The sequence below is a fragment of the Epinephelus moara genome, chromosome 4 (assembly GCF_006386435.1).
Source record: "Epinephelus moara isolate mb chromosome 4, YSFRI_EMoa_1.0, whole genome shotgun sequence".
Taxonomy (NCBI): domain Eukaryota; kingdom Metazoa; phylum Chordata; class Actinopteri; order Perciformes; family Serranidae; genus Epinephelus; species Epinephelus moara.
The window spans coordinates 33,374,188-33,389,929 of NC_065509.1; the positions used below are offsets into that span (position 1 = coordinate 33,374,188).

At 42.4% G+C, this 15,742-nt stretch overlaps 1 protein-coding gene across 2 annotated transcripts in view; it reads left to right on the forward strand.

The window, feature by feature from the left end:
• The window catches only part of slit3 (slit homolog 3 (Drosophila)), a 346,116-nt gene that overhangs the window by 289,591 nt on the left and 40,783 nt on the right, over positions 1-15,742 (forward strand). For both annotated transcript variants that reach the window (XM_050043123.1, XM_050043124.1), the window contains 7 exons: positions 2,385-2,453; positions 2,591-2,662; positions 4,829-4,900; positions 11,528-11,599; positions 11,690-11,772; positions 11,882-11,962; positions 15,393-15,517. In XM_050043123.1, coding sequence (XP_049899080.1) covers positions 2,385-2,453; positions 2,591-2,662; positions 4,829-4,900; positions 11,528-11,599; positions 11,690-11,772; positions 11,882-11,962; positions 15,393-15,517 — 574 coding nt within the window. The remainder of the gene's footprint in view (positions 1-2,384; positions 2,454-2,590; positions 2,663-4,828; positions 4,901-11,527; positions 11,600-11,689; positions 11,773-11,881; positions 11,963-15,392; positions 15,518-15,742) is intronic.

A 15,742-nucleotide genomic window follows, 5' to 3' on the forward strand; every position in this document is an offset into this window, starting at 1 on the left:
ATTTCTAAATAAACATTCACCTCGTCGCTAGATAGACCTACTCCTGAAAAACTCGTGCGCAAGGCTTTTTGTCCCTACGAGGCCACCGTCATTTACCCGACGGGAGGGGTGAGCGAGTGAGCCCTGCAATCTAGAATTTGACCACTGATGTCACTGTTTTCAACCCATTTTACACACTGGCCCTTTAAAGATGGGATCTTGGTCTTGTCGAACAAATATTTAGCTTTGCTCTTTGTTTAAAGGAACAGACCTTCATTTTGGGAAATACATGTGTTCACTTTTTTGCCGAGCGTTAGATGAGAACATGTCACTTTCATGTCTGTAAGCATGGAGCTACAGGAGCGGGGCATTTAGCTTAGTGTGCAGACTATGAGACAGCAGCCCCGTTTCCACTGAGCAGTACGGTTCAGTTCAGTTCGGCACACTTTTTTTTCCTGTTTGTACTGTGAAAAGTTGTGGATGGTACCAATGGAACCGTACTTTACGGTCCCCATTCAGTTGGGGTACCTAGCACACAGATCTGGTACTAAAAGGTGGAGCTGTGAACACTGCAGTCTGTTGATTGGTCAATAGAGGACGGTCACTCTGCTCAGGGCCGAGCTGTGGCTGGTTTTGAGGCTCATGTAACCACTGTTCATACTGTGGAGAGTTTTATTAGTAAACTGTAACTATAAAATGAAAGGATGTTTTGCTGCCTCTTGCAGCAGCTGTAGACTGAAAGATAAAAAAACAAGTTAATTCAGTGGGCTGACTGCCGGCGACTTTCAAGGTGGAGCGCTAACTTGTAATGTTACTCAATGCATGAATCACGTGAATCCATCAGCACCTTCAATATAGTGTGGATCTTCAAGCCTTTATATTTATATTAATTTAGATCGGGGTATGTGAACTGTATATATTCTAATCCTCACTCAGAGGAAAAAAAAAAGCGTTGTGGTGCATCGTTCCTGAGGGCTACAGCAACACTAAACCCCTGAGCTTGCCTGAGAAGGACTAAATGCACAAACCACTATTTTTAAATATCCCATGGGGAAAGACTCTCACTGCAGCCTGTACTATTTTGTTCTGAAAATGTTGGCATGCAGCCTCGTTCTGTGGACGATAAACAAGGTGCAGACTGATAAAGAAGGAAATACAGTGATGAAGCAGTGAGTGGCAACAACCCCGCCCACATTTAAAAGTACTGTTTGTGGTGACAACGCTAGGGTCTAGGTACCATGTCTGAAGGGTTACTTTTGGATCCAAAGGTACCATACTGAAAGTGTTTGGTGGAAACGGGGCTAATGGATCCAACTGCACAGATAAGCAAAAACTCCCTTCACCTCTCCTACAAAGGAGCAGGACACACAGAATCTGCAGTGGGCTTGCCTCTTTTTTTTTCTTTCTTTTTTTGCTGAATGTTTTTGTAGTTATTATGCATATTTTTGCGGTTTGGTATCTCCTGGTGGAAATTTTGTACCCATCTGTAGCTGTGTGTCTCTCTTTGCAGTTGCTTTGCATCTCTACATGTTAATTTGAGTGACATTTTGCAGGTTGAAGGCCTGGGGGCCTCTGACACTTTGGGCCCCTGGGAAATGTGCCTGTTAGGCCCATTCAGTAATCCATCCATGAGCTTAGCATTAAGACTGAATGCAGGTGGTCACATCTGGCTTGGCTCTATTTAAAGTTAAAGGATATGCATGCCAACACTTGTGAAGCTCGCAACACAATTTTACTTTTAAAAATCTGCTCTCCAACAAAAAAGACAACTTGTGGTTTTTACAGCGAGTTATATGCTGCAGTTATTTTATGACCAACAACAGCCAGAGGAGTCTTGTGGTCACTGTGAGGTTGCCAGGCAACCATCGGAGCTCCTGCACAGAAGTAGTGGGTGGATGGATAAACTTTTGTTTTGAACTTTGGAAGGAGCCGTGCTAGCTGTTTGCCCCTGTTTCCAGTCTTATTGCTATGCTAAGCTAAGCTAATACGCCACGGGCCCTCGCTCAGCTGTAGCCAAGTGGGATTGATCTTCTCATCTGTCGACGAAAGGAAACAAAAGTATTTACCAAGTCTGAACTATTTGTTTTATTCTTACTCTGTTAAGTTTGTAGCTGATCACATTCACATAGCACACAGCTGAGTGAATGTAAAATACACCATACTCCTCTGGTTCATGCAGATATGCTATAAAAAGGTAGATTTGAGGTCTGTTTCTACCAGCACAACTCAAACTCATCCCCCACTCTGCTCATCTGCCTTTCACATCCTCCATCACCTGCAGTAATATGACAAAAGTTGCAAAACTGATGTGCTATATTTCAATTTTCTCACCCCCACAGGCCTATTTTGTATCTAAATGTATATATGTAATATATTCTGCATTAACTATGCACCTTCCCTTGCAGTTACCTGGAGGGTAATATGCTGACATCTGTGCCCAAGGAGCTGGCAGGCCTGAAGCAGCTGTCACTGGTGTATGTACCTCTCCCATGACCTTGAACAGAATACACATATCCTCACGCAGACAGTTTAGAAACATGCATCTGCTCAGCGTGTTCTGTCATGTGTGTATTTGTCTGTGTGCATTTACTGTATGCTTGTATCCACACAGGGACCTGAGCAACAACAGCATCAGCACATTGGCCCCCTTCACCTTCAGCAACATGACTCAACTGGCCACACTGTGAGTTACCATGGCAACACGCACACACCTAGTCATGAATGCACACACCCCCGCCCATGTCTTGATGGGTTTTGTGTGTGTGTGAGGTTAAAAGCCGCAAGATAAATCAGTGTTTTCTTCTCTTAACGTTGATTAATCGCCCTCTTCTCTCCTCCCTTTTTTCTTCATAGTTTCCTTTTTCTTTTCTCTCCCATTTTTTTCTGTATCTTCATCTTTCTCTACCATTGTCATTTCATCTTTCTTACTCCTCTCCCTCCAGTTTTTCCTCCTCTGTCCTCCTTTTACCCCAAATATTGCCACACTCCTCTCGCTCCTCTCCTGTTCTCTCCTCTGTCTTATTCCAAGCTTTATCATCTTCCTCTTTACATATTCATGTGGTATCTGGCTTTCCTGTCTTCCTGTTTCTTCCTAAAACTTCTCAAATCTATCCTTTCGCTTTTCCGCCACTCACTAAATGAACCTATTGGATAATAAGCTGCTTTAGCTCCTCTTAAATTCCCCTCTCTTCAGCTCTTTACTGCCATTCTGTCGTACATACAAATTCCTTTTATTGCTAACTTAGTCTCTTTTTTTGCCTTTAGCTAATCTACCTTATCTATCACATGGATTTTACATCAACTTAGAGGATTTTGTGTGTCCAGGGAAAGTACATTTGCTCTTTTCCAGCAACGCCTAGTTTTATATTTCATAGAATTGCACTCATTCACGCCTGGGAGCTGCCCAGCGCAACCACAGGCTTCTACTGTTAGCCCACAGATAGCATCAGTGGAACACTTGCTGAGTTAAATGCCTTGCTCAAGCACACCTTGCCAAGAGTTGAAGAGGTATAGGTGGAGGAGAGTGTTTCTTTTTCCACATTGGATTTTCTTAATCTGTTGATTTATTGGTTGTTAGGCTCTTTTCTCCAACTTCTACGCCAGTTGTTAACCTGCAGTTGGAGATGAGAAAGAATTTGGGTTTTTCCTCTTTCTTCTGAGACACATTGAGCCCTCTTGATAATCATTAATAATGATTAAGCATTACTTAAAGTCCTCATGAAATGAAAAATACATTTTCCCAGTTTTAATCCTGTGTGCCTGCGTTAACAGATCATTTAGCTCTTGTTATATGACAAATATATGTCAAGAAAATCAGTATTTTTACATCTGTCTTTCCTCGTTCTATGAAACCACGTAAACAATTTCAAATGTTTGATGACTTGTCCTGCACTCAGGAGCATTTACAAAACTTTGTCCAACAAACTGGTACTTTGAGCGACAAGCTAGCCACACTGGCTATATAAAACCACACGTCACTGTTTGTGGGTTGTGGTAGCTAACAGAGCGATATGGAGAGAGATAGGAGGAGATGTTTGTGAGCAAAACCTTTGTTTCCAATTCCAAACAATGCAGCAGATCGCTAATTCATCCAACACCCCCTCATCCACCTCCTGACCTAAGACGAGGGAGGTGTGTGTGTGGAGCCAGCAGTCCGAAATACGTCACAATACGGAAACTAAAGACACTCTAACTTCTGTTTCACATGGACATTAATTGAAGAGCATCAGGAGCCAAAAGAAAAAGTGCTGAGATCCAGTGTTGGAGGCTGCTGTTGTCTTAAGGGTGATCAGAGAGCAACAGTCAGCTTTTTACACAAGGATCATTATCTGACTTAATAATGTTTAAAATGATGATAGCGCACTGAAATAGCCAACTTCATCTCATTTGACCCTGATCAGAATTCTGTCCACAAGTGTTTCCCTCACCTTCATTCATTACTAAACTTAATTTTTGGTTCATTTGCAGTTTTAAGAGAGAGAAAATACCTGTGGTGTTGGAGCTTCAGCTTTGCCTCTGGCACTTTTTAACCTCTGAATACTTTTTCTGCTTCATTTCAGATGTGGCCGTCTTGTTTATTTCCCTTTGCTTAACCCACAGCGGTAACTGGTTCTGTGCTAAGTTATTGTATAAGCCAAAATCTGCTGTGTCACCTCTCATATCTTCCCTCTTTTTTATCTCTTTATATTAGTCCCTCTACATTAATTTTTATGTATCGAGGGATGTAGACTGAAACACAAGAAAAAAACCATTTGAAATGCGTACAGCCAAGAAAATAATACTGTGGAAAAACACCATCCTGAGTCATAAACTAAGTCTTGTGACCTTGCTCATGTCCTCTGTCTTCCAGCATCCTGAGTTATAACCAGATCCGCTGCATCCCGGTCCATGCCTTCGACGGGCTCAAGTCACTTCGCCTGCTGTGAGTAGCGAGCTTCATCTTTAAGTGCCGCAGTGGATTCAATATTCAACACTCCCCTTCGCTAGTTGTTGTACAGAGCTAAATCAAAGTTTAATCACTCCCCTGGTGCCAGGGCCGAGTGCCACGTTAAGACCCAGTCACAAAATGAGTCGCAGCCACCCAATCATTTGTTGTTTCAGGGTACTAAAAAAGATAAAAGTGACAATCTCTCATCTCCTCTTTAATACTCCCTCTCTATCTGCATGCTCTGGCCTCTCTCTCTCCCCCTGTCCCTTCACTCTGTCTCCCTCTCTGTGTCTCCGTCTCTCTCTCCGCCCAGTGTTGTGTTTGATGAATCGACCTCCAGCCTCTGTTTCTCTCAGTCATCCATCTGGTTGTCCACCCTCTGTCTCACAAAGTGACACGCGCACATGCACAATGTACACGTGAACATCGCTGTCTGACCATCCTCTCACACACATGCGAGCAGCTGCACACACCTCCGATGCTCAGTAATGGCAGAATTCACTCAGGTTTCTTAACGGTGCCATATGTTGCATTTTGAATTGAAAATTTCCACCAGCAGTGACATCACAGGGTCCAACGGTACACCTGTGCATCACTGCAGCAAGGTGAGAAGTGAAATCACTGGATGTCAGCAGAAACAAGATTTTCAGGGGGGTTAGGTAGGTTAGGCCCTGTGATAGTCCGGCGATCTGCCCAGGGTGTACCACGCCTCTCACCCAATGTCAGCCGGGATAGGCTCCAGCCCCCTGTGACGCCTTACAGGATAAGCGGTTACAGAAAATGAATGAATAAATGTTAGGTAGTCATTCCGAGACCTTCCTCGAATCAGAAATGCCTCCGATACTGCCTGAAACACTGGATGGGTATCCGTGAGTAGGCAAGTCTATGCACCAATCTAACATCATGTATTTATTAATCTGCTTTATAGTTTGACACCTGCATGAAACGTCAGTTTTCCTGGAACTCAGCTCTTCTTCGCCACTTTAAACCCTACTTAAAGAGTTGATTGTGGAACCACTGGCAATTACTGTTTTAAAGGAGTGAGGAAGAATTGATTTCCTCGTAAACAGCATTACGTCATCTGTTACCAAAATGTCAGTGATTTGGCATATTTTACACTGGAAAGTCCCACCAGTGTAGGGTTTAACCAGAGCCATGGTATACAGTGTTGTTGCCATGCCACAGCCACACTGGGTTAGTAGTATACAGCTGTTCTTCTTGTATTTAATGCAATGGATATACTGATACAAAAGCATAGGAATCAGTAAGGAAAAAATGGTATCAGAACATCCCTAGTGTGAACTCTTAAAATGCACACGAAACCTCATACCTTTTACTGATATCTACCTCTGAGATTTGCACCTCCAACCCAGTATGATGGAGGTGAATGAAATTTCTCCATTGATGAACAGAAAAGATGGTCAGAGCACTCGTCTTCCATGCGGAAGGTCTAGGGTTCGAATCCTGCTGGGGTCGACGTCAGCAAAGGCATGCGGTCGCAAAAGGTTTCCACCACCGAATCAAACGGGATCAGATTCCTGAAGGAGGCTTCAGGATAAGAGAGTAACTCTGGAATCTGAGCCAAGTCCTCAACGAGGGTGCGTCCGACCCGTTGTAGACGGGAGAGCCAGATGTAAAAGCGCATTCAGATGAACAGAAAAGATCCCATACACCAAGTCTTTCCAGTATTGTCTGTTACCCACGCAAGGATTATTTTTTATACAATAAAGTGATCACAAAAAACACCACAGGAAACAGAAAAAAAGTTATTTATTTATTTTGGTTATTTATTATTTAACCAGCCTTGTTGTTCCAAGAGCTAGTGGCTCTCAAAAGTAAAGACTTTATTATCTATAATCCCTGGTGTTGTGTAATGAAAAGACAATGCTGCCACTTTTGCTTTTTTGCTTTATTTAATAGTTTATAGTAGGGATTGTTTGCAACATCTTCTACTCTCTACACGGTGGTGTGAAAGTCTTAAAGCTCTGTTTCAATGGTACAGTGGTGAACAGTAACGGGAATAATCCAGCGTCCCGTGTAGACGGCAACAATGCAAACGGACAATGTTGAAACATGTCTCCCAACATCTACTTAACACAAACATGTTTGATGCTGAAGAGTTGCTGTGAAGCTGGTTGCACCAACAATAAATCCAAAAATGCTGATCTCCAATTTGTTCCCTGCAATGGGCTTTGGCTCCAGGCTATAGACTGGACCTGCATTGCGTCATCTACCCACTGTCACATCAGGAGAGAAAAAGGAAAATGCTGGAAAGCGGTTGTGTAGTGGGTTAACCAAAGCTTTCACACTGAGATCTGAGGCACAAGAGATGAGTGAATATTTGCTGTCAGTGTGGTAAAAGTCTAAATGATGCTGGTGACAGTTACGACTGATGGATAGCTGACGTTAGGTTGAGTGGGAGCCTGGCAGATTGTGATCCGATCCCAATCATCTCCAGAGGTGGTCAGAGACGCATTGTGACCACATTAAACACAAGTGTAAATGGGAATGCGTTTTCAATCAAAGAAGAACAACAACTGCATGGGCACCAGGCACAGCTGTTGCAAACCAGTATGGCAGTGGGGGCTCTGCCTTCTCTCTCACCTGTAATGTATTCCAATTGGTCACAATCTTAAAAATCAGGCAGGCCTGTTTCATCCTCATCGACCTTGCTGTTCTTCCTGACGGGCTCTGATGTATACAGCAAGGAAAATGGACCAGCAAAGATTTTTTTTTTTTGATTATTTGTTTTCTTCTTTTCGCCAATATTGTCTCTGAAAATACACAAATTTTATGATTGCCCGCCCTCTGTAATTGTATTTTTTTTTTTTTTCAATAATGAAGACTTTTTCTTTCTGATTATAAAAGTTGTTGACAGATGGGATTGAGGCCCCATTTGGACTAATAAAAATAATAGTTCACTGGATTTATATAGTGCTTTTCTGGATACTCAAAGACAATTTACAGAGAACAACAACAGCAAACAAAAAATTTTAAAAAATGGAGGTTTAGGGGGAAATGATGCAGAAAGAGCAAAGTACAGTGATTTTAGAGGTTGTAGGCAGTTTTGAAAAGGTGTGTTTTGAGGGTTTTCTTGAAGGTGAAGAGTTAGGGGGGAGTCTCTGCTGTCTTTAGGGAGTGAGTGCCAGAGGGTGAGAGCAGCAATGAAAAAGGCCCTGACCCCCCAGATGCGGTGGTTAGTCCTGCTGGGCCTCGACCGAGTGATCGGATCTTAATCTCAATCTCAATGCGGACACTGTAGACACACGTTAAAACCAGACATATTTATGTAAGGTTAAATCATACAAGATGCATTTTAATGCAAGGTGTAAAGGATGTCTTTGGTTTTCAGTTCCCCAGATAGTGGTGTGGCCTTGATGTTTTTAAAGTACCCATATGTGCCAGTCTGATTAAAGTTACTTAATACTGTTGATTTAAAAATCAGAAGGTAGAGATTTACAGATAGAATTCCACATACATTACAAATGATGTTCAAGTCAAGCCCTGCCAACAAGAAATAATGATCAGAGTCCTGCTACTTTTACCTCAAATTACTCTCCGTGGACATTTCTTCCTGGACTATGGCCACCATAGTTTGTTCAGACAGAAAAACTCAGTGTCTCTCCCTCTTTGTTTCTGGCCTTTTCTCTGTATATTGACTGTATCTCTTACGAGGCTTTCACCTTGCAGAAGTTTAGTTATCGCTTTTTTGTTTCTTCCCTCCTTTCTTCCTTTCATTTTAGTTGATGTTGCCGTGGGGACTGATCCCTCTCTGCCCCCGCGTAGCAACTGGTTGCCAGGCAGCCATCACTGTCACTTCCTCATTACCCACAACCCCCTCTGGGCCAGCCTTACGCGGGGGCTGTTAGACCACCGTACATAGATGCACACACACACACACACACGCAGTGATGCACACAAACATGTAAAAAGTTGCACAGATACGCAGACGTTAAGCACACACACAAGCTTCTACACTTGCATGCACAGCTGCACACTCTGGTGCACACACTGAATTATGCACACACACGCACAAACACACACACACACATGTACACACCACACACACGCTTTTCCAATAGTGGTGGTTTGATAGCTGTCCCCTGCTACAGCCCTTCGCTCTAATGGAATGTGAACTTATATCCAGCAGGCAACACACTCAAATGGCGAGACACAAAGGACACACACACACACACACACTCTGCAGTCTCTGAGCCCTTGGAGACAAAAGTTTCTGACACACACACAAACACGTGCACAAAAACCCAAAGGCACAAAACAGAAATGCACATGCTCACACCGATACACATCACAGCCTGCAGTCTGTCCCTTTGACACGAAGATTTCTTACACATACACACACGCGACCACGCATACACACACACACACACACACACACACACACACACACACACACACACACACTTTAGTCTGCCTGATGACCATATGAGACTGTTTATATTCCATTCAGAGACCAGGACTAGCTTTATTGGCCGACGATGAAAATAAGCTTTCTGTTTATTTTGTGTTATTCTTTCATAAATATTTTATTTATTTTCCATTATAGAAGGGGATGATGGTGTGTCTGCGGCTGAGGAACCACAAATAATTTAAATAATTTAGCATGCAGCTAGTCAGGGTTGGTGTATTAGTCTGCTGAAAATCTAGTATTAGGCAGCTCGGCTGTCACTTCCATTTACCTCAGATGTGATGGCTATGAGACGCTAGGTTTGTTTAGATATTCATTGTAAAATTAGTCATGAGTGCTGTCATCTACGGGTAAGCCTTAAATGCAGCTTCACCATTTGGATCTAAATAAAGAGTATGTGAAGGTGCATTGCCCCGTGTGGGACAGGGGCGCCATCTTGTGAGGTACATGCTTATCTCTGTTACCAGAGTATAAGTCCCAAACAGTGTGTGGTTTACAATGTGGAGGCAGTGCATCAATGTGTCCTCATACAAGGGTTCATATGATATCCTACAAGTTAGCACCCCACGTATGACGTTATGTAACTTAATGTAAAGTTACACATTAATGTAAAGTTACATAGGTTAGGATTAGGAAGAGAATCATGGTGATAACGTAGCTTAAAATGACTCAAAGTTAAATGTCCCACCTTTGTGACCCATCCACCACCCCAACCTGCCTCCTAATGAACCACTTCTTTCTTTACTCCCATAAATGCATCAGTCATGTGATCGCAGCACTCCCAAATATGTGGATCATGCACAAATTACTGGCTTGTGATTAAGTGGGATATGTACGAACTTTGGTTTTTCGTAGAACAGTGCACAAGAACAGCCTGAGTGCACTGGGGTCTGTTACCCAGCCTTGAGCTGCCAAGTCATATGGACCTATGTTGTTTATTGTGACTTCTTTTACCAAACATGGTGGTTTGACCACTGTCCCAAAATAATTAAAATGGTGTGATGTCAGCTTCACATTCTCAATAGACCTGTCAGTTCATACTTGAAGCTTTGTTAATGTAAGTACAGTAGTAGTAGAAGTTATAGTGGCAGCATTAGTCAGTCAAGCAGCAACCTTCAGGGCTGAAAAGTGACCCAATGCCAATCATAAGTGCTGAGTTGTAGGCAACTGGACTTGCTTGAGTGTCTTGAAGACATTTCGCCTCTAAGCCAAGAAGCTTCTTCAGTTCTAACGGACTGGTGCAGAGTTGCAGGCTTTAAACACTGAGTGGGTGTGAACCCTTACAGAGTCGTTGAGGTCACTTGTGAGTTGTTGAGCAAGCCGGCCAGGGTGGGTCAACGACTCACAACTTCAATGACTCTGTAAGGGTTCACACCCATATGGAGTTCAAAGTCTGCGACTCTGTACCTGAAGAAGCCTCTTGGATGAGAGGCGAAACGTCCTCAAGAAACTCAAGCAAGTCCAGTTGCCTATGATATTGCACTTATGGTTACCATGACCTGGACTGAGAATTTTCACCAACATTCCAAAATTCCAAAAACTGCAGTTCCTCAATTGGCCACATGAGGCTGGCTCCAAACGTGAGTCAGTCCCCATAGTTTTGGTCTTCATAGCTAATTTCCCCCGTCATGACAGCTGTATGGGGGCTAATTTTTATGTAACAGACCCATATAAATTTGATCAAGGCTTAAAATTATGCATAATTGAGGGTGCAGCTGCTTTGAGTGGGCTGTATGCAAGCCGTCAACCTCAGCTAATCAGTCAGATCCACCCCTAGCCCCTCTACAGCCCCACCCTCTAGGCAAAATGTGGTCACCTTGGGTCACATTTGGCTCCAAAAATCCAAGATGGCGACAACCAAAATGCCAAACTCGAGACTTCAGAGCTAGAGTTCACAAATAAGTGGATGACATTACCATGTTATTTCCATTATATTACACAGTCTAAGGTCGTAGTATGATTGTAAGTATAAGTAGCAGAAATAATTAGCAGTATTTTGGGCTGAGGTCAAAGGTCAAAATGCTGTTTGACATTTTTCTCCTTGTTGCAAAAATGTGAATATAAAGACTACTTAATTAAATTAATTAAACTACAAATTAGAATTAAATGGGTCAGACAGTGACTCTTGAATTTGTAACAAGGTCAGTTTAGTGTTTAATATTTATATACACTTCTCTTTCTCTCTCCTCCAGCACTCTCCATGGTAACGACCTTTCAACCATACCCGAAGGAGCTTTCAACCACCTCACCTCCCTGTCCCACCTGTAAGTGCAGCTCCATATATCTTTGTGTGTCTTCAATGCAGGTGCCGTGGATATACTTTTAATCGTGTGTGTGTGTGTGTGTGTGTGTAGGGCTCTTGGTGCCAACCCACTGTACTGTAACTGCGACCTACGTTGGCTCTCTCAGTGGGTCAAGGCTGGCTTCAAAGAGCCTGGTAAGAAGAAGAATCACCATTAAGATGCTGTTTAAATACCTTAAATTTTCTGTTATGTACATTCTGCAGTGTAGAAGACAAGTTGTAAAGTATGGTGTTGTTTTTATAGGCATTGCTCGTTGTACTGGACCTCCTGACATGGCTGACAGGCTGCTGCTCACCACACCTCTCAACAGATTTCAGTGCAAAGGTGAATAGTCTCCTCTTTATTCTGCTTTCCTTTTGTTTCCTTACCACCAGCTGTATATTCAGTGTCCATAAATATCAGCGCTGACCTGTTTTAGCTCTGGATTAATCCCTGGATTCAGTCAGATTAGTACAAAGAAAGGTGATTTAAATAGGGATTAGTGGCGGCAAAAATCACGTCAATATGACTTAAATCAGTTCTGTGTTTCGACTCTTTCTACAGTACATGAATAGTTATGTCTATTCCACTGCGTTCACATTATCTCAACAAAGTCCTGATTTTCAAGAAGCTTGATCCTTTTACTTGCTGAGATTGTTGAAGTATATTATCCTTGACCTTGTAGCGTTCCAGTGGAAAAGCCACACCAGTGGAAGGCATGTAAATCTGTGTGATTTACTTCCCTTCCACTGGTCTGGGTTTTGTCTTCAGGCAGTCTGCTGGCCAATAGTTGGACTTTTATTCGGTCTCAGGGTGAGTTTCAGTGCTTGAGGTGAGGAGGGCTGCCAATGCTTTTATATTTACGTGCTTATGTGCGTTGCAGACCAGGGGCGAGTGTAGCTGCCTAACACCAAGATGACACTGGGGTAAAACATTATGAAAATCATAAACTTTAAATAGCCCATTGGTCTTAAAGTGAATGTGAATATGAAAGGATACCTAGCTGTTTGCTGTGGTCATTTGTCTGGTATAAAAGAAAATGGTGTTATTAGTTGTTGCGGTGACAACACACGTCAGTGAGGACGTAAAATGTGTCACACTCTAGGGCTGCGGCAATCGATTCTTTTGTAATCAAGTATTCTATTGATTATTCTGGCGATTAATCGAGCAATATGATAAGAAATACTGCGTGTTTTCATTAAATTACTTTAGCTTTATTTAAGGACGAGAGTAATATATAAGAGAGAAAACAATAAAAGTCTCTGAAATGAGAGAAATGAGCACTTGCTCAGTTGAACATGGTGGAACCCTCTGCACAAAGCTGTTCAAACTACGACTCTGCAACTTAAGAGTATAACTAATTTTTGTTATTGATATGTATTACTTGGACTTCATAGTTATCATACTTTAAGTGTCTATGACTGGGTAGTTTAGACTTATTCACTGTGGTCAAGGGGTGCCTTACACCTGCTGACTCTACTTACTGCAGTCCAAATTAATATACTTGCTGTACTTGATTTGTGCTTTGTGTGGTTTTCTACTGTGTGTGTGTGTGTCTGGGATTGATTGAGGGGTGCACGTGTGTTAATGTGTGTGTGTGTGACTAACATAACATGAATGAAGCTAAGGCTTTAACAAATTCACTACAGCAATTTATTTTCCGTGTGTTGCTCTTTTCTCTAGCAAAACCTAGCTAGTACACATGATACATCGCCAGGTAACGTTAGCCACCACATTGATTTCTGTTATTAATCATCCATTATAAAGCCATAATACACGTGCGTTCTTTACATGTGTAATGAATCTCAGCTAGTAATCACTGATTAATGTTAAATGCATTAAACATGGCGTTTACGTTTCCTTGTTGTGTCGCATCTGCTCGGCATACATGGGATGTTTTGTTGTAGCACTGAGAACATGCTATTCCAGTATACTTACTCCGTTTTGCCCACACCCTTGACAATTTCTGTCATTTTTTTTGGCATGTCTCTCGCTCTTTTCTTGTCCCTCTACCTCCATTGTTGTGCAATCCACGCTTCACATCCATGTTACAGCTGCGTACATTATAAAAGGTGAAAGTAACAGAAGCGTGTTTTGCAAAAGAAACAACCATCCATGCAAAACCCAGCGCACTGTAGAGTTGTACTGGATTAACGAAGCCTCGAGGCAAATAATTTGCCTCAAAGCTTTTTCGTGATCGAATTATTTGAGTTACTTAAGCAATGGTTTCAGCCCTATCACACTCACTAGTTTAAGAACTCAGTTTTGGCCTATTCATACACCCACACTCCTTATTGAACAGAGAGATACAACAGTACACCAATCCAAGTTTCTGCCTTTCACTGGACTAATACTAACATCAGCTTAATTGCCTTGTTAACTTATCGTAAAACACACTTCATTCAGACTTGGTAGAAACAAAATAAAACGCAGGGAAATAACAGTTACGGTAATATTACAAAAGTAAGAGATTGCTCTTTTGAAAATTTACTACTCCACTGCTCGTTTGGTCGTTACTGCAAAACCTCACCTCAGCTAGTTCACAACTTGCTGCGGTTTATTTATACAGAAATTGGCCCACCAACAAAATGGCCACCAGTGTGACCATACTGCTACGTTTATTTAAATGGGAATGTCCATTTTACTGTCATTTTGTTCCTATGGGTATAACCTGCCTCTCACCCAGTGCATGCTGGGAGTGGCTCCAGCAGTGTGGAAGAAATTAAACGTCTGCTGTTCATATCAGGACCTTCTGTGCGGTCCTTCCACCTCTTCAGAGCACTAAATGAGATTGTCTCTTTTTAAACAAGTTACGTATATTGAGATATTGAATGCACCTCAGATACATTTTCAGGCTGGAAGGCAACAAACTGCTGAGATTAGGAGAGAAGGGCTTTAAAGCTAATCATATTATTCTGAGTGAGCCACTTTGAGTTACCTCAGGGTGTTTGTGTAAATATAAATATAGCAGTTGTTGCACTGTTGTTACATTTTCTTATTTCTGAAAACTAAGTTGCCAGACAATCAAGCCTTTATGTATCAAGGTCTATTGCTTTAAAATGGTGTGTGAGGTTGTTTGTGCTGTTGGATCAGCTCGGTCAGTGATACAACACACTATTTTCTGAAAGGGAATTGCCAATGTTTGTAGATAAAGAATAAGCAACAAAAACATCTCGGTCCCCTCAGCTGTATTTCAGTGGTACAGAATAGACTACAGCAGCAGCCGACCTCGAACATTACCTGCCCCGGGGCTCCCCTGGTTACAGACCAGAGGGAAAGAGAATTTAAAAGTGGACTTTTCACACACAGGAGAAGAGTACATCTTGAAAACCGTGATCCTGTACAAAGAAACTGTAACACAGGGGCAAAGTTTGCGGTGCATGTACGTTAGAAGAATCGTTGGAGCAGATTTTCCAAAAGAAAGTCAGAGTATAAAGTGGACTGTGACTCAGGTGCTGAGATCACACTCTTGTTACATCATCACACTGAATCAAACCCTCTCTTCCTCTTCCTCTTGCTTCTACATGCCCCTGCCTCTGAAACAAATCACATTTATTGCTCTCCTAAGCTCTTACTTTTCTTATCCTGTAAGGCCTTTTCTTAGCACACCATCCATTAAATGAAGTCTGTAGGAGCGCCATTTCGTACAGTGTGACTAAATATGTATGTCTTTGCCTTTGACACTTGCTCCATTTCTGTCTCCTTATCTTCATCCCCCCTTTCCCCTCCTTCTCCTTCCCCTCTCATCTTCTTCTGTTTGTGTTATCTTGCTCAGGTCCAGTAGATATCAGCCTGATGTCGAAGTGCGCCCCCTGCCTGGCAGCACCCTGCCAAAACAATGGCACCTGTGTCTCTGATGCTACTGGATCCTACCACTGCACCTGTCCATATGGATTCAAGGTGAGACACGAGACAGCAGCATGGAGCCCACACTGTAACTAACTGCACTCCCTGAAGAAATATTATCATATTTTTGTAAAAATGAAAGAGTGATTCCAGAGAGAAGCAGACAGAGGGGTCTACAGTCTGTGTTTGAAGGATATATCCAGGATGTCAAACTGACTCAGCAGCAACAACAGGTTAAAAAGACAAAGATAGTTAGAAGCTAAAGCCGAACTATAGGCT